General features: G+C 35.5%; 1 protein-coding gene across 2 annotated transcripts in view; it reads left to right on the top strand.

Annotated features, from left to right (window-relative positions):
- Positions 1 to 622: 622 nt before the first annotated feature.
- Positions 623 to 25,988, top strand: part of afg1la (AFG1 like ATPase a) — a 56,429-nt gene continuing 31,063 nt past the window's right edge. For both annotated transcript variants that reach the window (XM_041253328.1, XM_041253329.1), the window contains exons 1-6: positions 623 to 751; positions 3,357 to 3,577; positions 12,617 to 12,668; positions 13,830 to 13,931; positions 14,391 to 14,521; positions 24,774 to 24,873. In XM_041253328.1, coding sequence (XP_041109262.1) covers positions 637 to 751; positions 3,357 to 3,577; positions 12,617 to 12,668; positions 13,830 to 13,931; positions 14,391 to 14,521; positions 24,774 to 24,873 — 721 coding nt within the window. In that variant the 5' untranslated portion in view covers positions 623 to 636. The remainder of the gene's footprint in view (positions 752 to 3,356; positions 3,578 to 12,616; positions 12,669 to 13,829; positions 13,932 to 14,390; positions 14,522 to 24,773; positions 24,874 to 25,988) is intronic.

The raw sequence follows: 25,988 nt of genomic DNA on the forward strand, positions 1-25,988 counted from the left end.
AATACTATAATTTCAACTTTGCATATTCAGTAGCATATTTTTATATAGAGAATCATCGAATAAATCGCATACCACGAATGATCATAAGTATCCTGTTTATAAAAGTATGTTACTGAAAATGTGCAGTTCTGAATAGGGTGCAAACAAAACTGCAACCAACAAGACAGGTTAATATTTCTTGACTAAATTCGTTCTCAAGGAAATCGGGGTCCCCAGCCTTTCGAACTGTCTACATAACAAAAACATTTGAAGTATATTAAGCAGACAATTCTTATGTTTTTTTTTTTTTTTTTTTTTTTTAATGTTAAGATGATAATTTTTTGTTGCTGTGTTGCCAAATCATTTTTGGTATGTAATGGCTATTGTAATTTTTCAATAGCATATAATACAGTATAAATAATGACATGAGTGGGTTCTGTGCAGAATCCGACCAATTCAACCAATGACCATCTAAGAATTGTCTCAGTGAACGCACCCATTGGCTAAATTGTTCAGATTCTGCACAGAAGCTGCGCAGATGATCTCTGTGAACGCACGGACTGACTGACTGCAATTAGTGTTTGACTTGTCACTGCCGTGCGCGTGCCCCGTGACTCACTCCGTCCGTCCTTCAGGTGTTGACGTTTTATAATAAAGATGGCTGCGGCCATGTCGCCCTTGTTTACGGTGAAGTGTTTCATTCAATTTTTAAATAAAGATAATATTTTATTGCAGCGGAAACTCTTCTCTACAGCCAGGGACACTTTCAAGGGTGAGTACTATTTAAAACTAGATCAAAAGCTGTTTATTTTCTTATAATGATTTTTTTTTTTTTTTTTATAATAAGTGTTGTCTGCGTTTTGTCTTGTCAAAGTATTCATCATTTTGTCGGGGCCCTGTTTATTTAAATGCTCCCACAAACGAATGATTAAGTTGTTTATTTAAATGTAAGTCGTGTATTTTGCCCACTAGTTGTAACTTGGGTTGTAGTACATTTACAGTAAACGTGGGTAAGCAAGACAACAGTAATTCTGATGGTCTACCGTGGTGCACAACTCGGGTCATGGAGGGCCGGTGTCCCTCAAGATTTTTATTTTAACCATACCTTTTTAATTATTCTCAGCTCCTAAAAAGTTGCAGATTTCAGCCTGTGTTGTGACTGCTTCAACCATTTATATAAACCACTTAAGTTTGCACATCAAACAGCAGTTAAGAAGTGGTGATCTCAAATTATCCCAGTCAACTCATGCATGGCAATGTCTGATACAAGAAAAATCAGCGCACAAATATTCCTCTTAATTGAACTATAAGAAACGTTCACACTTTCTCTCCATAGTTTTATTATATTCTCTTGTCTTATATTCTTCTACCAAGAATATAAGAATGTGAACCAATTTCAACATTGAAGACATTGAGAAAGACTAGTTGTCTAAATGTTTGACATGTCTTTTTTAAAATTCTTAATAAAATAGTACTGGTGCTTGAAATGTATTCAGAGTGAAAGATTATACATGAAGATACTTTTTTAAGTAAAGTAAGCCAATGTATAAATTGTCTCAAAGAACGTTGCTTCAAATGTCATTTTAACTTTTTTTAATTTTCTTTATTTTATGGTGTTTTCAGTCAGTCTGAGTGGTTCTGCTACACTTTCTCCAGTATTGATTTATTACCATGTTTCTCTAAATTTGTCTTTAAAGAGTAAGTAAGTGGTGGGTTCTGAAAAAAAAAAAATAGCATTGTACATCCCCACGTGCTGCTACAACTGTTTAAATAAATGTAAATGTAATTTTTCTTTTCATTGTTAATGTCCTGACAACTTTTTACATGTGTATGTATAACTTCCAAATCTGTTTCAAAGCTCTTTTCAAAATGGCTACTCTAGTGCACTGGGATTTGAGATCTGTCCTGTAATTCACTGCAGGAAAAGTGAAAGTTAAAAATAAATAAAAATAACATAAATGCTCAGGCCTTTCTTTTCCATACCACATCATGGATTTTTATTTGTCTGTTTACCTGTTTAACAATGTGGCCAATAATCCTTACACTGTCAGTGCACTAGAGCAGCCATTTTGAAAACAGCTTTGAAACAGACTTTAATAATTAGAAGTTTAAAGCTGTCAGGATGTTAACAATGAAAAGAAACATTACAGGTATTTCATTTAAACAGTTGTAGTAACACATGGGGACATGTAACGTTATATTTTTCAGAACCCTGCTACTTACTCTAATGCCTCTTTTCCACTGTACAACCAAGCTGGTCCGGTTAAGGAGAGCCTGGGTTGTTTTTCCACTGCAGAGCCGAGTCACGCCACTGACTTCACAAGCAATGAAAGACTGCTGTTATTAAGTCAGTTTGCCACAAAGATGCGTTAATAGATCAATGGTACAGCTGTATGTTTTATATCACTATGTTTTGTAAATATATTTAGTAATGTCTTTATAATCAATAATCCACACATTACTGATTATATCGACTTACTAAAGTTAACTTCTTGTTTAAGGATAGTTTTTTTTGGGGGGTGCTTAAAGAAGCACCCAAACAAAAGAAACTGTGCCAGCGCAACGAAAGCCGTAGTTGTATGCATGGTACAGCTGTACAGTATTTTTGTAAATAAGTTTAGTATTGCTATTTTTTGCATTTTTTTTCTTCTTTATGTTAATATAATAAAGGCTAAGGATGAGAAATTTTGTATAATTTTGGGTTTGAGTGTGTTAGTTACATATACCGTATGTCTGTTTGCTTCAAATCGTCAGAAATTCGGGAATAAACGTTCTAATTTCTGATGCATGACTGCAGATCTTCACTTCTATCTGCCCACAGAGAAACTAAAACCTGCAGTGTCCCAAGGCTGTACTTTTCTCTCATCACACTCTCTGCCCGGCATGTTTGTTGTTTTTCTTTCTGAAGTGTACTGACTGATGCAACGTAATGATGAAGATACTTAACCTCACCTCTGGCTCGACTTGGCTCGGGTCGCAGCCAAATTCAGATGTTGTGAGGCCAGAATTTCACTGTTTGTTTCTTGTTCTGCTCAACAAATAGCCAGTGGAGAACCACCCGTACCGTAATGTGTCGGATGTGCCAGTGGAGAAGCTGTATAAAGCTATAAGTGTAAAGTTGTCAGGATGTTAACATTGAAAAGAAAAATTACAAGTATGTTATTTAAACAGTTGTAGCAAAACATGGGAATGTGCAACGCTGTATTTTTTGGAAAGTCACGTTGAAGAAGACTGTATTAGTGAATCAAAGTTTAAACGAAGTTCAAAGTCAGGTAAAGGCAATCTTTAAAATACAAGACCTTAAGTGACATGTACAGTATGGTTAACATTGAAGGTTAAACTCCTGTTTTACATTTTTGTATAATTTTTCTTTCTAGACTATACTGTTCTGACAGCCAAAAGCATACCACAGCCTGCTGTAGACCATCGGTCAATAAAGTATTCAAGCTTCAGTGGACCATTGGAACATTATGAGGACCTAATCAGGACAGGAGAACTGAAAGATGACCAGCAGCAGAGAATTGTTTTGCAGCATCTAGAGAAGCTGCAAAAAACCCTAAAGGGCTATAGTACCAGCCCGGCAAGTTTTCTATCAAAGGTGAGGACTGAAGGTGACATAAGAAATCGGAAGTTGGAAGGTAAAAGGTCATGCAACTCAGAAAGCATATCAAATGAACAGGAGGTATGCTTGGCATTCCATTCAATTATTGATCACATTGATTTACGGATCATTTAACATGTTGATTGTGTGTTCACCTACAGGGATTCAAAAGCATTATTAACACCTGCCAAAAGCTATTGATATGGTGTAGTTCCTCTGTAAGCAACCGGGACATCACTGATTCTATTTGAAAAGTTTGCAAGATGTTTTGATTGTCTTGTTGGGATACTGGTCATTACAGTACAGGGACTAATAGAATTCTTGCTAATGAAAATGTTCTGGGTTAAACATCAAGCATTTGTGCTGTTTTCCCAAAAGAGCCACCTGTGCTTTTAAAGTCATATCTGCTGGGAAATGCAGCTTTATATATTGGAGAATATTTGTGCTAGGGTAAATAAACATATTTAAGTTTTATCAGCTCTGCCCCAACCCACATTTTGACAGGTGTCTTGTAGTCTGCAGGAATAACACACACAAGACAGAGACATCGCTTGAAACAGAAGTATGTTCTAGGAGGGCATCTACATTAGTGGCCCGTTTGTTTTGTTCAAGTAGCATTTAAATATAATGCTTAACTTTTTTTTTTTTTCATTTTTCATTATTGAATTGTGTATGTGAAGCGTTTTTATCCTGCTAATTTAATAAAATTAGTTCATTTGTAAGTGGTAGTTTCCAAAATATCTAACACTATAAAATTGTAAAACAAATGTGGTGTTTTAAAATTAAGGAATATAGTGTTTGTGTGTATTCCCTAATGCAACATATTACTATGTTTGTTTATAAAGAAATATTTTACAGTGTACATGAATCAATCAGGCTAGTCTAGTTTAGCACTATACTCTGTTTTTAATTGTTTTACTTTATAAAATATTTGAATAGTATATATTCATGGAGGTGTAGAACACTACTGTCGACTTTAGATAAGGAATACATATTATAATTACTGTTGATTGTGACTTTAAAATCAGGTACACAGGCAACAAATAAAAAAAAAATATGATGAAGCAATGAGACTTGTGAAGAGAGATAGCATATCTGAGCCTTATAAATATATTTTCATAGCGAAATAAAAAATACATACCTTTTATACATTTTTATCTGCAGCAGGCAGTTAATCCAGTCCGGGGCTCTGCAGATCTTAACAAAGATACAGTTGAATTTGAATAGTTTACCACGATACTTCACTAGATCAGAGTAAACGTGACAGTTATGACATAACATCCATACTAACCACTAACCACTCGGATTCCAATTAGGGCAAGTTTGATTTTATTGATGCAGTGATATTTTAAACATCACATGTCACTTGTCAGTTAGTGAAATAACTTGGCAGACATGGGGGGGGGGGGGGGGATATACAGTCGCATTTTCCACTGCTTAACACATTGTTTTGTGATTTTTGACTAATTTGGGGGGTCCTTGATGACCGCTAGTGGGAGAGAATATTCCCTTTGCTCCCCAAGTGAGCACTGTTCCTGCTCAACACAGTTGTGTCATTAGTCTTCTCTTTTTCAATGAGAACCAACCCAGCTTCCTTTCTGACCTGGCGCCATTCTGATTGCCCTGCACAACCTCCACAGAGAAATAATACACAGCTTCACGTAAGCATGCCCTTTTAGGGTATATTGTAAGCACTACTTATTAGGGCTCAGAACAAATTGTGCACCATCTACTGCATATATGTCCCGCAAGTTGTGGGTCAGATATCTGCAGCAGAAAGGGTTTGGCTGATGAGAGGGAGATAAAGAGAGCGAGAGAACGGTGGCTTTGCTAATCTAGTTATTTTACAATCTTTCATTTCTGTTTCCAAATTGATATTTTTTTCTTTCATAAGTATTGCCTTCATTTTCTCTCGCGTAATTGATGGTGCTTCTCTCCAACTGTGGCCAGACTACTTCATCTTAAGTCACATAATGACACTTCAAACCTGCAAGGCAGGCTGATGGCTTGAAAAGCAGATGTCCTCATAGAGTAAATTCTAAATTTGATGATAACTTATTTTAACGACAAGTATTTGAAAACATGTATTTGAATTGCTGTATCCCAAAAGCCCTATTTCAAGAAACTGCAAGCTTGCCTTATAAGGAAGAAATGTTTTTCAACAGCACATTATAAATTCTATTAAATATTTTATTAAAATGGCCCTGAAGTGAGTCTTGCCTGAAGGGAAGATTTGAGCTGAAGTACATTGTACAGTGTACATTTGAGATTGGGTTTTTTCTTTTTGTTTGTTTTTTTCCGCCCCAGCATTCTTTCAGCCTGCATATGCGGTAATGAATGTCCTCTATTGTCTGGTCATTTTTTTATTTTTAATTTTTAATTCTGTACAATATTTCTTAACTGTGCTGCACAAATGAAATTCTTGAGCAATTACACGGCTTTGAATTAGGTCATGCTGCTGTCATTCGTAATGTCCTCTCACTGCTGTGTTTGCTTTTGTCAACCAATAACAGAAGTTTCTGGAAAGAAAAAAAAAAACCTCATTAGTTATTGTCATTGTTTACAAATGCGGTAGTCAGCACTGTGTACCATGGGTACCATGCGTATGTTTTCTGCTTGGAGAACTAATCGGACTAAAAGCAAGTCTGCTACAGTTGAGTATATTTAGCAATAATGAAGAATGGTTCACCTTTGCCAGCATGGAAGCAGCAATTAAAGAGCCAGTATCCCTCTTCTTTCTTTGGGGGTTTTGAAGCTTTTTAATTAAATGTCTGGCTTTTCGTAACTATAATACATGTATGTTGGTTTTTTTTCATGGTGTTGATTGGGACGCAAGCCCCTTTCAGTTGCTTGCATTTTGTCGTTTTTACAGTAAATGTCTTGTTTTGATCTGCCTGTCTTGGTAGTACTTTTTTAAATTGGTCCTGATAATTAGCTTTGGCAGTAGAATGACCCGCTTTGAATTGGGACTGTCGCCAGCCCCAGGATTGTAGGCTAGAAGAAACCATTCTCTCCTAATCATTTTGTTCCAGGAAGAGACCTTACGAGCATCTAGTGAAAATGATACTTGAGGCAGGTATCAAACCTTAGACTGAAAAAAAATATATATATACTATTGAGGTAGGAATGAAGTGTTCTTCTTTCAGACACTTGTATTATTTTAGTCTGTGTGATCGCTGACCTGTTGTATAACACCTGGTTGCATGTTGGATTGTTGACATATTGCAGAAAACAACCTGTCTGTCTGTCCACTTGCTGCTTGTTACTGTTTCATACAGAGTCGTACAGACACATACTTGAAACTGAAAGCTCCTTTTTTCGGGTTTTCGGCATTTAAAAAAAAAAAAGTTTTCAGTTCTTGTGCATTATAATTTGATATTTTGCTATTAAACTCTTTCATGGATTGACATTGTTCTGTGAAAATGTGTTACACTAACTAAAATAAAAATGCTTTTAAAGCGACCAAATTCCCATTGGGCATATTTTATTTTAGATTCTATTGATTTGTGTATTGATATGCAGGACAGCCACTGTAAGATCGTTATCTTTATTTTAAAAAAGTGCAGGGATGAGTCTACCGATTTTTATCAACTAATGACCATAAATTAACAGATCAAAATTTATCGCTTGACATCCCTATAATATATATATATATATATATATATATATATATATATATATATATATATATATATATATATATATATATATATATATGAATATTAGAGGTCGGCATGGGTACCCAAATACCCGGGTACCCGTAGGGATTTAAATTACCTGACCCTACCTGGGTCTCTATTTACTACCCAGGTATCGATTTATTAATTTCAGAAGTTAAAGAAAATGTAGAAAATATGACAATGCACTTGTATGCTCGGGTCTCTGGCCGGTGTAATAAAGACAGCATAACATTCTGTTGGTTTATGTCAGTGATAACTCTGTGATCCATTAATAATAACTGTAATAATGGAATGCTTTTTATCTACAATTATTGCGCAGATATAGTTTCTTACCAAAAAGATCAAAGAAATAAGTAGCCTTTATTTAAAAATAAATAAGCAAATAAATACAATAAAAATTAAATAATGTGGAGCACATTAAGTGACGTTTTAAGAAAATCAGTTTGCTAATTTAGTTTTCCGAAAACATTAGTTTTCGGAAAATGCTTTGTCATGTAAATGCACTGAGTGACAGATATTTACATAGTTTCACAATGTCCAGGAAGAAAAGCAAGGTCTTGTTATATTGTTTTACTATCCCACTATCAGCCTCCTCAAAACCAAAATATTTCTGTACTTCACTGCGCACAGACTAGCCAATCCAGAATCTGAATGCTGAGTCACGACTAGGGATGTCACGGTATACCGGTTTTACAGTAAACCGCGGTGGAAACCACAACCATTTTTCTATTCCATGATTACAGAGTTCACACGGTTTAAGGTGATATGGGCGCATTTTTTATTCACCGTTTGTCCATCGGTGAGCCACTGTGTTCTAGAACTAACTAATGAACATGGACATCTCAAGTTCTGAAAACTGCCATGCATGAGATTATCCAAGTAGGATATTAAATAAGTGACTTCAGAGTTAATGTAAACTGCCCTACTAAACAATGATCGCTAACAAACGGAATTGTCAGTAAATGAAACACAGATACTTGAAAATATCAGCAAGAACACGGCACTGTAACTTTTCATCACTGCCTTCCTATTAATTTACCAAACCAATAAGTAACAGTAGCTATTATTGATCGTATCGGTCAAGAGAAATGCAGTAAGCAGACATTATTGCAGATAATCAAAAACATATTTACTACTATAACTAAGCCTAAAATGCTACAGGTATTTCTATTATTTATTTTAAACGATATTGTTAAGATGTTGCCGCCTCCTCAAGTTGATTGTGTTGTATGGATTTTGGTTTTATGTATTCAAAAACAAATAATTTTTTTCCCATTTAAAAAAAAAAAAAAAAAAAAAAAAAAAAACTCCCATAGATGCAGCTTAACATTGCAACGGTGTGATACCCACCTTAACATTTCTTCTTTCCTTTGTGTTCGTTGCTGTTAACGTGCGGTCCAAAAAAAAAAAAAAAAAACAATTTGCGTCCGCAGTCTTCTCATAATTGAGTTTTGCACTCTGTTGAGAGATCAGTGGGCGGGCGCTGCATGTCAGCGCACTCGATTGGCTATTGCTAGGTAACACTTTGCTTCTGTTAACTCAGGGTTTTTCAACCTTTCAGCTTTCAGCTGAAGTACCCTTTACAGTTTTTGCTCAATGAATGTTATCACAGTTGTAATAAAAGGCAGAATAATCTGGTTAACACATTTCTTTTTTCTCCTGTTTTATTTAATATATAATTTTACACAACAGTCTGGGACAAATTGCTGAGTATTTGGGAATCTTTTGATTTCTATTGGGAAATGTCATTCTAAATAATACAAAATAGTAATATATATATCACGTTACTATTTACTTCCCACCTCAACATAATTATGTGTGCTGTTTAAAATGTTTGTAATGTAAAAAACATTAACCTCAAAATAAAACTATAATTAATTACTAACTAAAAATGATCCAGAGTTACTCTGTATAATTGTCGCTTTGCACTTTCTGACTTACTGTGCTTTCCTTCGTTTTTCTATTGCAAGAAATGTATGAAACACCGAAGACATATTTAAACAGCCACTATTGTTGTTAATAAAATGCAGCTGCAATAAAACAAACGCCAACGTATGATGACTGTATATGTTTACCAGAGCATTTATACTTCTAATAAGTGCAGAAACACTGTGTTTCACTGATGCAACAAGTCGAAAACAGCAAAGATCATGTGACACAATGTCATTTCCAACTCGTAATGGTTGACCTTTCGATTGAACAGGTGGAAAATGTGGATGTGATAGATTCAGGTTTTTTCTTTTTCTCACTTTGAGCTGCTATTAAATAAATAGACATTGTGGTTTAGAGAATATATACCGTTAAATTCCAGATCATTATAAACTCTTACTTTCATTTTTATTTGTGAGCCACCCTACATACCCCCTATGACCCTTAGAAGTAACCCCAGGGGGAACCGGTGAAGCAATTGATCTGAAACTTGGCATATATCATCAGCATCCAAACCCGCATAAAGTTTGTGAAGCAGACGTTGCTGCGATAAATTTTAATGTCAAATTGGCTGCCACAAATCTTATTGAAATGCACCCCTAACAACAAACTGCTGCTGTCTGAAAACTGTTTGTCCAGCAAACTCCAAACTTGGTAGTCATTGTCCCAGTAACAATGGAATACAGATATGTCAAAATGGTTCTGTTTTATAAAACAAGATGGCCGCCAGGTGTACGTTTACGTCCGAAATTTAAATCTGCGTCAGTTGACAAACGATTTACTTGACTAACTCGAAACTTCACAAGCATCATCTTTGACACTGCAGCAATGCAATTTACTTTTAAGAAACTGGTGTTAAACCGAAATGGCCGTGTGACGCATTTCTTCTTTAAACCTCCTGAAATGTTCTTCTTTGGCACCGTTGAAGTGATTGAGCTGACACTTGACAGATATTGTCAGCATCCAAACCGAAGCTGCTGTGATACAATTCAGTAGTAAAATGGCTGCCGCAAATTTCACCGAAACGCACCCTTAACAGCAGACTGCTTTTATTTGAAAACCGTCTGACCAACAGACTCCAAACCTGGTAGGCATCATTCCGGGGACAGTGGAATACAAATATGTGAAAATGGTTGTGTTTCATGAAACAATATGGCTGCTACTCCTACGTTTTCTTTTCTTTTTAACTCCAAATTTGAAAACCATTGTGTCTGTGTCAGTAAAACTTACATTTTCAAAAATGGCATTTGTGCGTTAAACAAGATGGCCATCTAATGCATTTTTGGAAAAAAAAAAAACTTTCAAAATCTTGTGTGGAACTGTTGAAATTGCTGATTTTACACTTGGCATCTTGAGATCTAAACACGCTTAGACGGGTACTGATACTGGGGCTTGGGAGCTATAAAACTGCCTGGCAGTTCTAGTTTTATTTATTTTTGGTAGGCTTAATGTTGCCTACCTGGCACCAGAATTGTCAAATAGCAAAATAATACCTTTGATCTTTTGAGTTTTTTTACTGTGAGGTTTATGTACTTGAATCAAAGTAGTAGAAAGAGGAGTAAGGAGGCTATGGGACTCGTTTCATGTTCATGTTATTCCAGCCAGGGTTTGCTGTCATCAAAAGTCACTCATTTTATGGCTGTTTAGTAGACAATGCCTAATGAGTACTGGTTGTTTTATGCATTCTACCATGACCTGCTCACTGGCATGAGGAACAATAACGAATTTCCAAAGTCCTATGTCGTCGTGCATGGTTGCACAGCATTTTGTTTTTGAAACTTTAAAACCAAGTCAGAACAAGTAAACAGAAAAGCGAATGCCATTTAATTATACAACAATCATTTCACAGTTAGATATTGTATTACACATTTTAAACATAACACTTAGAAAATGGCTTGCGATTTCTTTTTAGTATTTCATATTGTTTACTAAAAGTAATACAATTATAATTGCACATTTTTTATTTTTTTATTTCACATATCTTCTGGACATGTTCAGGATCAACAGCAATTTCATCATCACTTAGTAAATCTCCATCAATTACTTAAGTTAGATCGAAACTTTGCTTTTGCATTCTTTCCTTTAACCATTGTTCAAGCAAGCTTACAGCCCACTTATATTTTGCTTGAGTACTTCTCAAAAAGCGATCGCTGGCAATGATATTTAGGGCTTCATCTTTTTTAGGTTTGGCAAAACAATCAATAGTACTTTCTGTTGCTGATTCACGTTTCTTTCGTGTTTTGCATTTTTATTTTTCTTTCCACTTTCATGTTCTGTGTCCTCAGTACTATCTTCACTTACAATGGACACTTGTCTGTGTAAGTGGGATTTAAAACTGAAACTCAGAGGAACTCATGACATTCCACAAAGAGAGAGATAAACATTTTAACTGTTTTGAACCCTAACCAAATTAACAATATGTTCAATTGCATTATCAAAGAAGTATCAATTAAGAAGAAATATTTTAAATGGCATAAACTCAATGTTGAATCGGTAAGAAAATAATCCACAGTTTCTCCTGCCTAATGGCACTCGGCAAAGTTAATACATTTTATTTATTGATTCAACACTTATCGTTGTTTACCTTTACTGAAAATAAAGAAGTGCACTAAAAATGCACAAGTTTAAATCTGTACAGCAAGCTCAATTCAGTTTAGTACCATAAATCGTTTAGGTATTGACTAAACATAAAATGAAACCTCTATAGCTATCAGCCACTACATTTATTCTGCATGTTATTGATCTGTATAGGCTAGAGCACTGTTTTAACTACTGTATGTATAGTTTAATTTAACAATTGTGTAATTTCATGTTTTTTTCATTACCCAAGTTATTTTAGGTTGTACTTCTTTGTGAATTTGGCTCAATCAAGACGTGTCTACAGTATTGTAAACGGTACAGTTTAGTTAATGTACATGTTTCCAGTTATTTATAAGCGTGGAAGTTCCTCTGGAAACAGTAGTCATTTGTGCACACTTGTATTCCAAAGCACCTGCCAACCAAGTACTCTATCACCCCTTTATTAGATTCTATTACGATACAAGGCTGAAATGTACTTATGCATGTTGGGATGTTACTTAACAAAGACATGGTTGAATTAATTTATTATGTAGCTTTTTTTTTTCCTTTACACTGCCCTTCAGATCTGTAGGTTGACTAGACATTTCCCATTTTTATCATTGTTTGAACCTTATGAACTCTGGATTATAAAATGTGAATTCAATTTCCAGAGCTACATTTGTATCTGGAAAATACATAACTATAGTTCTGCTACATTTAGATCTGGAATTTAATAGTCTACAATAATTGTAATGTATTTGTTTGTAATCTTGTATTGGCAAAATATCATGTAGCAGTAATGAATTTTGTTTAAGCGTGAATAAATAAATGTTTCACTTATTTGGTGTATTTCTCTTCTATTTTGCAGCTTTTTACCAAACCCAAACCCCCTAAAGGCATCTATGTCCATGGTGATGTTGGTAAGTTGTTCACTGCAAAACCATTTCTGTATTTAAATTGCAAGATAGGTGTATATTTTGCTACAAACCTGTATATATTCATTGCCAGACTACACCTATTCATTGACTCAATCCAAGCCATTGAGTTTTTCTTTAACAATACTGAATACTAGAGTGGAGGCTGTTCCCCAAAAAAGTGACTCTAATTGCAGCAGATTCTTTCACTTGGGCAGCATCTTCAAGATTGTTTGTCTGAAAGCTAGAAAATAGTGCCTCTATAAAGGGAGGTTAATGGGCTCCTTGAGATCACAATATACAGACCTTTTATCCTGGAAGACAAAGGCAAGTCACTGGCAGATAGACAGCTCCAAAATTATACGAGAGTGTTTATTTCCCTGGGAAAACCTGTTCTGTTGCTGTAACAATGTAGAACCACAGTTAGAAAGGACATCTAAATTCCCCTTGCTCGGATTCAACTGGCAGCTTTTTGTATGGGCTATCACTGCACAGACAAGGCATATGAAGGCATAATAAACATTTGCATTAGTAAGTGAACTTGAATATGTCATTTTAGCACTTAATATTGCAAGTAAGGACCGTAGCTATCTATCTTGACAGTGACAGGGTACCAAGCAAGTTTTCTGTGGAGGAAGAAGCTTTTGTCCCTAAAGCAGGAAAATATACCTGGAGAAGGTAAACCGGCTATCCTGAAATTAAATATTACTGTGGGACACAGAAGCAAGACTGTTGAGTCATATCTACAGTGTCGCTGGTCTCGTGGTTTTTGTGTGAAATGATGAGAAACGTGTTTTGTAAGCTTTAGGCTTGTATTTTAAAGTTGGGACAGGATAAACTACAGCTGATTTTTTAAAAATTATTTTGTTAAAAGCATTTTACAGCATAAGGGAATACACCTGGGATGCTACAACCAACTATTTGTAATCCTGGGAATACCACCAGTAGATGGTTGATGCAACCCGGGGTGATTTCACCAGAGTTGAAAAATGCTATAATAAAGTTCAGCTATGGCTTATCCTGGTGGGTATAGGTTAGTAAAAATAACCACTTCATATTTGTTTGTCCTAAAGAGGTTTGTTTCTTTATTTGTAATCCATTTATATATGTGTGTGTGTGTGTGTGTTAATTTATCTATTTAGAATTTTATTTATTTATTTTTTTCAGGTACAGGGAAGACTATGGTAATGGACATGTTTTATTCACATGTAGAAGTTGAAAAGAAAAAGAGGGTCCATTTTCATGGTTTTATGTTGGAGGTACATAAACGTAAGTTCATTAAAATTTTAAATCCTTTACGTATGAATGTTGCCTTCTACTTGAAAGTAATGAATCTAAATATACAGCAATCCTTTTTGAGGTGTCAGTTTAAAACCCCATTTTGGATGGTATATTTAATTTAACATAATCTAGAAACATTTTAATATATTTGAATAAGCCTAAGAAAATATGAAAACCTTGCAGAAAATCTGAGAATATTTACCAATAGGCACTTTTTATCTGCCAGAACCATTATGGGTAAATTTTTGCATTTCCAGCCAGACTAGTAGTGACCTATGCAGAAGAACTGCTCGGTCTTGCTGACATAACTATTGTAACATTTAGAAAGGATGACATATGAATGTAAACCTACACAGTATGAGAAGAGATGCATCTAAATGGGTGTTAATGCCATGTTTGTAACAAAGATGCATGTGTTTTGATTGTTTCTTTTTATTTGTCTAATAGGAATCCATCGTCTTAAACAGAGCCTGCCTAAACGGAAACCAGGATTAATGTCCAAATCCTATGATCCTTTTGCACCAGTAGCTGCAGAAATCAGTGAAGAAACCTGCTTGTTATGCTTTGATGAGTTTCAGGTGAGAGACTAACTAAGTCCTTTTGGATTCTGATAAGATACAAATGTAGTGTTTTTTAAAGGTGTGACGATCAAGGCTTTAAAATCAATTTGCTTTGCTATTGGCCTCAAGAAGATAATTACACATTTACGAAATGTGATGCTCCTTCTACTTGGCACACATACATTACTGTGCTGTAGAGAGAGTGTATTGAGGTAAAGGAGGCTAGATTAAAGTGTGGTGAAGATTACTGCAAATTCAGAGCAGTTATCAGTCAAGGCTAGACCAGCACACAAGAGTCCCCATTTTGTGTGTGTGTGTGTGTGTGTATATATATATATATATATATATATATATATATATATATATATAATATATATATATATATATATTATATATATATATATAGATCTATCGTTTTTTCTCTCTTAGCAAAAAGGCTTATTTTTACTGTATATTTGTGTGCTACATGAAGTTTTTAGTTCTACACACATTTTATGATTAAAGTTATCAATTCTTTTTTTTTCTTTTTATTACACTAGCACTAATTACTTAAAATTAATAATTAAGAGGGTCTTTAAGATACGTAACCCTTAAAGTTCACTAAATGCCCACATGATGTTTTGATACAAAGTGGCCATGTGCAGCTGTTTCGTCTGTGTAGGTGAATGATCTCATGTGGGAGGTTGCTCCATTCTTCCCTTCATGTATCCTGTTCTTTAAACCATCGACTGGGTGGTATGCATAAACAGTGCTGTAGTGCTGCCGATAAGGGACCAAAGAGGAAAATGTAATTGAAAACCAAAAAATCGAGCAAAAGGAAACCAGTCATAGATAAGAATTAATAACACAGATGCATAGGTTGTCCAACCCACTAATTAAGCGATGGTACAGCCTTCACTGACGGGTACTATGTGGTACTTAACTGCGACTGGAGGTAGGCATCCCGAGCCAAAGGGCGCTACCACGCGGTAGAGCCTTACTGAGAGTACACTATCGGTATTATAACATTTTTTTTTCTCATTAATTTCTTTAAAACATCAATTTGAAAACCTATATTTACCTTGAACTTGTAATGATTCCTCAGTTGCCCTTCCACCTGAGAAGGGTTTTAGGAAAATAGTCCTGAAAATATTCATAATGTGCAGATACATAATTAGAGAAAAAAAACACACACATAACTTTATTAAGCAAATTACTTTTTGCTTGTCAGAGTTGCTTATCGTTTGTCTGGACAGTGCCTGATATTTGCATGGAGCAATATTACTCAACTGTCTATGCCCCGGGTTCGTTGTTTAAAATGCTGAGCTCCAGTCGAGCTAACAGGCTGTGAATTGGCTCATGTGGCAGTGGCAGGTGCAGGATTGGTTGCTTCTGTAGTTGCAGTGTATTGATTGGCTGGTTTTGGTGAATAATAAGATTAATTTGGACTTGTTGTCATTGTTTAACATTTGCTTCCCTTGCAATCTCAATTTTATTGTACAATCTATTAATCAATTAATCACACCTGTTTGCTAGTGATATCAAAGACAATTGCAGGTACAGGTAATACAAAGTATTAATATAATGCTGTTGTAGCCTGCCTATCGGTGAAAGAAAACTACTTCCAGACAGATCCAATCGAGCTAACGTTTATTCTTGAGTTTCCCTGATATACAGTTACTTTGTTATGCCTTTTCTGATTATACAGACAGGAATATGGCCACCTTCTGCACAAGGTTTTTAATTCCTACTGGCATACGGCAAGCTACCATCCTCGCCTATGTAAGAATTTGCATTGTACAATTTACAATTTACAGTGGTGATTAGATACATGGTGATATTAGTGTGTTGTTGAACTTTCAGGTGAAGGTCCTCAGTGTCCTCTGATTTCTGCTTTAATTTGGTCAGCTGTGGACTTGATTGTGCCTCCAACACCGTCACAAGGCCCTTTCCCATGGACAGTCTCCAGAAAATTCCAATACACTGTAGCAAAGCCATGGCAAAAAGCAAGTCAAAATGACCTTTGTTTCTGCACTGGGTAGTAGGCTTATCACTCAAAAAATGTTAAGTTTTTCACTAGAATTATTTTCTCTTTTTTTTTTAAAGCCATTTCAGGATTGGTGTCATGTGTGCCCATATGGCTACTTCACAATGACGAAGATCCGCTGAGACTGTACACAACCAATTTTTAGACACCACCTACGTATACTGCCACTTGATTGTGACACCTGATTGTGTGATACTTCTAAATGAGCTCCCTGCGCCTGACTGTTTTGATTGCCGTTGTAGTTTTCTGAAAAATCAAGAAGAATCACAGCTTCATCCTCTTTGAGACATTCTTTTAGCTGTTTCCTCATCTAACTGGTTACTGATATTAAACATGTTTAGTACATATATTACTAGTTTCCTTATTTGTTTTTGATCTAAAGTATTCCAGAGTTCCACAGGCAGTGTGCTTGAACATTACATTGTGTGATTTAGATTTTCTGTTCTTCGTTTCTGTGTTGTCTTTTTGTGTTATCCATTGTTTCCAGTTCACAGTTGCGTGTGTGAGGTCCTCATTGCTGATAGCAATTTCAATCGTCTTGTCCCTACACTGATCACACTCTGTAAGATTAATAAGTACTGCTTACTCTCAAGTGAGCAAACCAGAGTCTTTGATAGTTCTTCAGCATTACTGGTCTTGATCACTTTTTTTTTTCTTGAAAAGGACATTCACTTTAATCTAGAGATTTATTTTATTTATTGAATGCATTTATATAGTGCTTTTTATACAAACGTATCGCAAAGCAGAAAAAAGAACAAACCACAATACATTTGTATAGCATGTCACACATACACCTGCCACAATCAGACCATTTAAATAATATATTTAAATAACAGAATACACAATACAAAAGCAGCAATTTTAAAGTTACATCAGATACGAAAGACATTTTATAACAGTGCATTTTTAGTCTTGCCTTGAAAACTGTAACAGTCACAGCTTCCCTGACAAACAAAGACAGAGCATTCCATAATTTAGGAGCTCTGCAAGAAAAAGCCCTACCTCCTGTGTTGTTTTTCTTGACTCTAGGAATAACCAGCAGCCCCCCATCCTGTGATCTCAAAGAGTGCAGTTTGGAAGATACAGGGTCAGTAACTTCTGCAAATAACTAGGTGCTAATCCACTTAGGGTCTTGAAGTTAACAGTAAAATCTTAAAATCAATTCTATGCTGCACAGGGAGCCACGTAAAGAGGCCAAAACAGGTAATATGTTCACTGTTCCTGGTTTAAGTCAGAATTCTAGCGCTGGTATTTTGAACAAGCTGCAAGCGGGATACCACATGTTTTGGTATACCAGAAAAAAGTGCATTACAATAATCTGCAATAATTGCTTATCCTCCAGTCTCGGTAAAACAATCCAAAAGGGTCTGTAACGGGTGAACTGAGTTTATGATTTGAACTACCAGAACAACTTCTGCGATGGAGTGGTAAGGAGCCTCTACCTTTTTTAGATTGTGGACAGTGTAATGGTAACTCTCTTGTCAGGCATCACTTCTTATGTCGCCAGAAGAAAGAAACTTCATGACAATCATCTGTTTCTCCCTAGCAGATTTATTTTCCCTCTTTTTGTGAAGTTTTAAAGCTGGTAATAGTCCAGTGGTCTTTCTACAGTTGTTGGGCTGCATATTTGCATTTCTTGGGAATACTTTGCTTAAATTTCAGGTGTTTGTTCATGTGGCAAAGTGGCTAGTGGAGGGGAACAGGTGTAGCGGTGATGCGATGCAGGAGTGACAGACAGACAACAGTTTCCAGTGAAAAGGTGCTTTTATTTATAATCCGGGTCTGGTGACCGTAAAATAATAAATCCCCAGCAATGCACAACAATGTGTAAAGCGTGGAGATAACAAAACAGGGCACAGTCCAGAACAAAAATGAACCCACGGTCACCAGTCCTGGGTGAGTGCAGACGTGAGGGTGTGTGGTGAATACACAGATACGGTGGTGTGCAGGGGTGCTCCGGACAGTGCTGACCCTTTGCGACAGCTCCGGAGTAGTGCTCTAACTGTCTACAGTGAAACAAACACAGACAGTTAATAAACAAACACAACATGTATATGACAAAAACACTGCGAGTTCCACTCTCGCTCCTTCTTCCTCCAAACGTTCTACCCAAACGAAGGAAAAGATCAGCGTTACCCTGGCCCCTATATGTAATCCCGCATGATATCTAGGTAAACGGTTGCAGCTGCCTGTCGTTTACCTTTCAAATCAATACGGTCTTACAACAGAGTCTCGCTTCTGTCCAGGCTGACCCACTTCCCTGACCTGGAAACGAACTGTCAGGCCAGCCCTTCCAGATTCTTCTCCTCTCGTTCTTTAGCGCCCTCACAGGTCGGGAGGAAGATTCATCACCAGAACTCATATTTCCGTCACAGTTGGGCATGTTCTTAACCTGACATTTCATCGCATTATAAAAAAGAAGCGCCACCTCACTTTCGTACTCACTTGGCATTCTTTTAGCGTTTTCACAGTAACCCTCCCTAGAGAATCTATGGTTATTTTGTTTATTCTGTATAAGTACAAATCATAACCAACACTAACTTCTCATAACTGATCTATTTTTTTGTTTTTGAGAAGTATTGACTATGAGAATAATTGTAAGTTGTTGGTTATGAGAAATGTCACATTTCTCCATTTTCGACAAACAGGTGAGCTATTGTTTTCTGATGACAATGTAATGTCATCAGAAAAGTAATGTAATGTCATCAGAAAAGTAATGTTGTTGAAGCTGACACCCTGGGATCCTTCAAGAAGCTGCTTGATGAGATTTTGGGATCAATAAGCTACTAACAACCAAACGAGCAAGATGGGCCGAATGGCCTCCTCTCGTTTGTAAACTTTCTTATGTTCTTATTAGCAATGAGGATAAAGTAAATTTACATTTTGTACATGTACATTTTATAAATATCTTTATTTACATGGTTTGCTAGAGGTGTTGGTTATGAACTACACAACAGTGCCAGGCAGTAAAATTCAATAAATAATGAAGAGCATATTTGCCTGTGTCTACAGTCCTTCCCTCCTGCAACTCTTGACCTCTCACCGTGTTTGAAAAACTTTATTGATATGTTATCATTTCTACACAAAAAGTCAGTTGGTGTCGGTTATGAGATTTTGTGTGCCAAACTCTGGGACATACATAAAACGGTGTATAAATGCAAAGTGACATAGTTCTTCTCATATTTAAGGTATGTTTTAGAAGCAACTTAAATCCTCCTTTTCAGATTATTGTATAAAAACATACAATTATAATATATTTAAATGTATAACATTTCACTCTGAAACTTATAAATTAAACTCTGGGATGGGTTGGTTATAAAATCAAAATATGAAAGTACAAAAAGGCTAAAGCATTTTTAAAAATGTATTAATATATTGTGCAGAGTAGATTTAAATGTTACTGTTGTAAAAATATATAACTTTCAATAGGAAATTTAATTTGTTTTGAGAAATTTTAGAGCAGGACACCAAGTTACATAGTTATTTGAAAATTCCCTGAGTAGGTCATTTGTACATTTTTGTCTTAGGGCAGTGTATTCGATTGCTTTCCCCAAAGCAGCACACTTTAACTTGGCAGCATGTAAGACGTGTTGTGTCTATATTACTTGATAGCGCTATTTCTTTACATGGCTGTGTGATTTTGCTGTGCATACTAACTTACCTTGTAGTAAACTCAACTTGAGATGATCAGCTTACCTTCTGGATAGATCCACTTGCATACAGAATGGGTCGTCTTAAATTTAGCGAGAGAGGGAGGGAAAAGGAACAGCGTTCCTTAAGTGGAGACATGTTGGCATGTATTTTCCAGCTAGTGTAGTTTACAGCTAACTAACAAACATTTAGTAAATGCATAAACTGTAAACTAAAGTTGAGCAGCTGACTAGTCTGTATTATTTATCTCACATTTTGTTTTTGTATTGCATTGCAATCACTTGTTGAGTCAAAGTCATTCTGATTATTAAACAACCTAGCTGGGTTTTTTGTTTTGTTTTTTTTTCTCGCATCCTTGCAGCAGCCTATAGCCCTGGCAAGTGCAGCTAGAGCCATCTAGAGGCATTCTGCCTTGCAGTGAGGTCTGATAAGACAATGGGAGTTGTTCGGTACAGTGTGAAGAATGAGTGTAGTTATTGGCCTCCCAGCCAGTCTGTCAATGTTTTTGAGGCTGCCATTGAAGCTTCTGTCAACTTAAGGTACTTCAGTGGTTCTCAATAGCTTCTGTTGGGGGCCACTTATAGTCCCCTAAGAACCATTCATTAAGAGTTGAATACTGCAGTCATTATTGCAATTTTACTTTTACTCCAAAGAATTAAATAAATGGCAGTTTTACAGATGTGCAAAGAAGTAACTGTATCTGAGCAAATAGCAGGTTACCAACTCTGATAAATAATTGCATTTATTTAACTGAGAACTATCCAGATTATCAAAGGCATCATCTTCATAAATACACTGCAAAACTTTTATTATATTTTGTTGTTCCCATCTAAGATTTGTTGTGATTTAAGTCTACATTACTGTCTGGCTTTTATATTAACTAAAACTATTACTGAAAACACATGCTTATGTGTGTAATGCATTACAAGGAGCTATACCAATCAAATGAAGACTGAGCTCCAAGCTCTTACTCATGTAAATTAAGCGTTTTAATTTTTTTCTCTTCTTTTTAAGCGAGTCATTATTGAAAGCTACTGTAGGTCATTAAAAAAAATGTTTTGTCTTGCTAATGCTAATGACATTTCTCCATTTTCTTCATTAGCAGGCTACCATTATCAGTAATTTGTAGCCTTCTCTTTTGTCTCAGTTTGTAATGAATTCTAGGTATTGAAAGAGCCCAGGGTAAGAAAATGCTCCAGCTATTGTTATCTGCTTAGTTAGACTAAAATTCTTATCTTGAGCTGCAAAGTAAGGATTTCACATTTAAAAAGTACATCTGCATTCGTCTAAACAAAGTGACTCTTGCTTTACTAAGGGATGCTGTTTAAAATGTTAGTTTGTTATTTTGTAACACCGTTGTAAATATCGCAAGCTTCAACCTGCTAAAATTTGCAAAAATAAAATAAAAATGTCCTTTGAAGTCTCACGCTGAATATTATTTGAACTATTTTCAAACTTCTCAGTTTGGAAAAAGTATAGGAATATAAGATAATTTCCAGTTAAGTATTATAGGGAGTGCAGTTTCAGTTGGATGTTACATGTTATATCCATAGTTAAACTATGTGCGCTGCTTTTAAAAAAAAAAAAAAAAAAAAACTGACATTTGCCATTGCAGGTTTTACTAGAAGATCGGTCATGATCTGTGAATAGGGTATTAGTCCCATTCCAGCACACTTTTAAAATGCTAAGTTGTTTAGGTGTAAAATATCACTATTTTATCTGTGTCTAGCGCTTTTAACTTTTTATGAATCTTCAGTAAATTAACTGAATTTCAGAACAGTTGAAACTGTGATATTTATTATCCCATGCCGAAATCCCTATACCAAAGGGATATAGGGGAGACGGTTGTATGGATGTATGTACATTTTATTTCTTATTGATCTATACTATTCTGTATACAGTTGTTATCCAATATTCATCATACTGATAGCTCTGATTTGCAGCTGTGGCAGGGCATGTGTGTTACTAGCACAAGCTACTTCTATGGTGGATTCATAAAGTAGAGGTATCCCTGTGTCACAGATTTTTTTCTTTTACATATGTCTGAAGAACCACTTATGCAGTTGTAAAGATGTATGTTAGTACATTGAAATTGGAGATTCAATCTATCAATCAATCTTTATTTTATATAGCGCCTTTCATAGTGGAACACCATCACAAAGCGCTTTACAAGATGCAATAAATATGAGAAAATCCATAATACTTCAAATAGAGAAATGCATGAAACATAATATACAGTGGAAAGTACATAATACATGATAGTAGCATAATACATAGTACACTGAATACAGTGAAAAGTGAATAATACATGATAGTAGCATAATACATGAAACTAGTACAATAAATACACTGGAAAGTGCAGAACACATGAAATAGTACAATAAATACACTGGAAAGTGCAGAACACATGATAGTAACAATACATGAAATAGTGGTAGCCGCTAATCACAGATATCAAGCTTAAGGAGCATGGAAAGCCAGAGAGAACAGGTGGGCTTTAAGAGTTGAAAGTAATAGAATATGATAAAGCCTCAAGAAAAGCAGTTAAAACACGAACAGCTGTCATTTGGGCACTTTAGTCTGTAGCTACATCATGTTTGTGTCCAAGATACTTGCCATACAATGAGGAGTATTTTAGCTGTATTGGTAGGCACAGAACATATGAAATAAATGAATGTCATAATACTGATAATTCAAATTTAGTTTTTACAGCAGTGATTGTTATGCGATTGTAAGCTACATACCAATGTAAAGAATTACTTGTTGAAAGTCCACATAAAGTGTAAAGAAAGACTTGGAATTGTCCTGATATTGAAAATATTACAGCAGGATAGCAGGTCTCTTTCAGTTTGAAAGGGTTCTTTGGATTAACTTGGTGGGGTCATATAGTCCTTGTCTGTTCATTGTAGTGAATTCAGGAACTTGCTGGGGGGATGCATTAGGATGAGTTGTGTGGGAAAGGTTGTATTCCCATCTGTTCATCAGTTGGCTTGCAGAGAACAGGACACCCACCATGTGCCATTGCTATCAATACACTAGTGGTGAGGACTGGAAGCCATAGATTCTGGATTTAGAATCTTAAAGTTCACTAACTCAGTTTGTAACTTTTGAGCAAGTCATTTGAAGATGCGGTTGCTTAATAAATTGTATACAGTATCAACTACACTTTGAAGTACCCTTACCTACAGTAATTCACTGTTAGTTAAAAAAACAAGGGAACACTATTATACATGTAAAGAGCAACATATTTGGGCTGTATTCTCAAAGCTTTTTTTACTCAATTCATCTTGCACTCTTTTTCTGCTGAAAGGAGAAAAGGGACAAATACAAATTCTAAAACTGATTAAAAAAAAAAAAAAAAAAAAGTAGAAACATTACCAGTAAACTGCTTCATTCGATATTGTTTTAGTTTTGTAGCTTTTTTTTATTTGGTGCATTTTTCCTCATTTCTCCAGTTTGTGCCTTATATACCCAGTTCCTAATCCAATTGAGCTATGCTGGGTTGGGCTGAAGAAGACAGTCTTTGATAATACTGAGCTGTTGAGAAGAGTGGCAAAATATACCCCAGTGATTTTTGCAAAATGCTTGTAATGCTGCCTTTCCTTTTCTAAATGTATTATTGTTCATTTTTATGTTCAAGCATTGAATGTATCTCAGATTTATGCTAACTTCATATGGATTGGAAATAAGATAGTCCATGGATAATTACAGTGTATATTTTATTTGTTACAGACACTTTAAAATAAAGTGTAACCCTAAAGTAAACCTATTAGTAAAAGAAAAAATAAATACATCTAGAGTTTCATGCACCAAATCCTTTTACTGTCTTAGCACAAACATCATGTTTAAAAGGCCACTTTACTCTACATTTACTTTTATAATGCAGGTGTTATATGTAGATGGTACTATTATAATACAGTTCAAATTGCATTTTGACTGAAACTGCTTTTGTAGATGCGTATTTTTGTACAGACAAAAAAAATGAACTACGCTGCCCCTTGTTATTCATGGACAGTAATACAAGGCACTTAAAAAATAATGAAGCCGCTTATTTTTGTGTTGGGCCATCTGTTGTTGTTTTGTCTGCCATTGTGCAATAGTTTCAATTTCATATCAATCCATTTTCAAAAGCAGTTGATTATCTCAATCCCCATATATTGTCCTTGTTTTGCCGGAAAACAACTACACAACCATTTACAGTCAGCATAGAAACAAGGGTCCCTGTCCAGAAAGGGTTATAGAAATGTAAAACAGCCATCAAACCGTGCTTGATGTTGTTTTTTAATTAATTAGTCCTCGGAAGTGGTGGTGTGTGTTTTCTACAGCTCCTACCTGTAAGATCATTAATAGAATGTAATGTTGAGTCAGGTAACCATCCTTAAAGGAAATCACAGCGTCTGTAAATAAAAAGGTTGCAAGTTTGAGAAACTATGTCATGCTCACTTTGCTGATTTATTATCTAGCCTTATTTTCCCTTTGGTAATTAGAAGACTTTCTCTCTGTCACTTTGGTTTCAAGTTACAAATAATTTTGTAGGAGATGAAATGCAAAGTGAGACAAGCAAGTAATGTCATTCTGGTTGTTTTTCCACAGGTCACTGACATCGCGGATGCCATGATTTTAAAACGGCTCTTTGAAAACCTGTTTCTAAATGGAGTGGTTGTTGTGGCAACATCCAATAGGCCACCAGAAGGTGAGATCAAAATTCTCCAGTTCTTATTTATTTAATGTTATGTCATGTAACCGTCATTAAAGGGAATAACAGCTGGTATCTGCCACCTTGATAGGGGTTGCTACTCTGCTTCCACACTGTTGGCCATATTTAATTAACTCTTTTTTATTTTATTTTTTTTAAAGAGAAACTAATTATGTTAAACTAGGAGCAAACTAGGTTTAAAAAAAAAAACCTTTCCAACTTTTTTTTTTTTAAAACAGCACATTCTACATGCTGAATTTTGCATCCAGTTTGCTTTCAGTTGTAATTTTCAAAGCGTGGTAGCAACAGATGTGCAACCTTGAATGTACACTTCGCAGAACTACTCCGGGTGGAAAACCTGGGTGAGTGAATTATCATATCCTCTTGTCATGGGCGAATGCTGTTATGCATATTTAAGAGATACAGTGGGATAATGTTCTTGTATCTTCTTAGAGAATGCTAATATTCTGTCATTCAAGTGCCCTGTCTGTGATACAGCGCTCACTGTAATTCAGAGAAGTTTCCTCGACATCACATTGTGAATAAAAAGACTGAGAACTTAATAAAGAGCTTTTTAGATAATTAGGTAAATTATGCATAAATGCATAACAACTTCATAATAAGATGTACATTACATGAAAGGCTCCAAAATTCCAGCTGAACACTTATTTGCTAGCTGAAATTGATAAGCACAAGTGGGTTACATGGTCACACTTGAACCATGAACAGCCCTTAGATGGTGCTTTGTTACTCCCCTAGTTAGTTTAATGTTGAGATTATTCTTTATCAGTTATCTGTCATATATGAATAGAATGTGTTCTATGTGATGGGCCTTGTTTTGCATGCATATGTCAACCATTCCTTCCACTGAACTAGGGGGGGTGGGGGGTACAAAGGGAGACGGGGGCAATAGACTATAGCTCATCTGACACAACATTTGAACCAAACCTATACCGTGGTAAGGAATCTGTAGATACGAGAAACGAATTAAGTGATCGGAATGGTTCTGGTCTTCGTTCTATAAGTATGTATGCCAACGGAGAATATATATATATATATATATATATATATATATATATATATATATATATATATATATATATACACACAAC

This window comes from Polyodon spathula, chromosome 6 (assembly GCF_017654505.1).
Source record: "Polyodon spathula isolate WHYD16114869_AA chromosome 6, ASM1765450v1, whole genome shotgun sequence".
NCBI lineage: Eukaryota > Metazoa > Chordata > Actinopteri > Acipenseriformes > Polyodontidae > Polyodon > Polyodon spathula.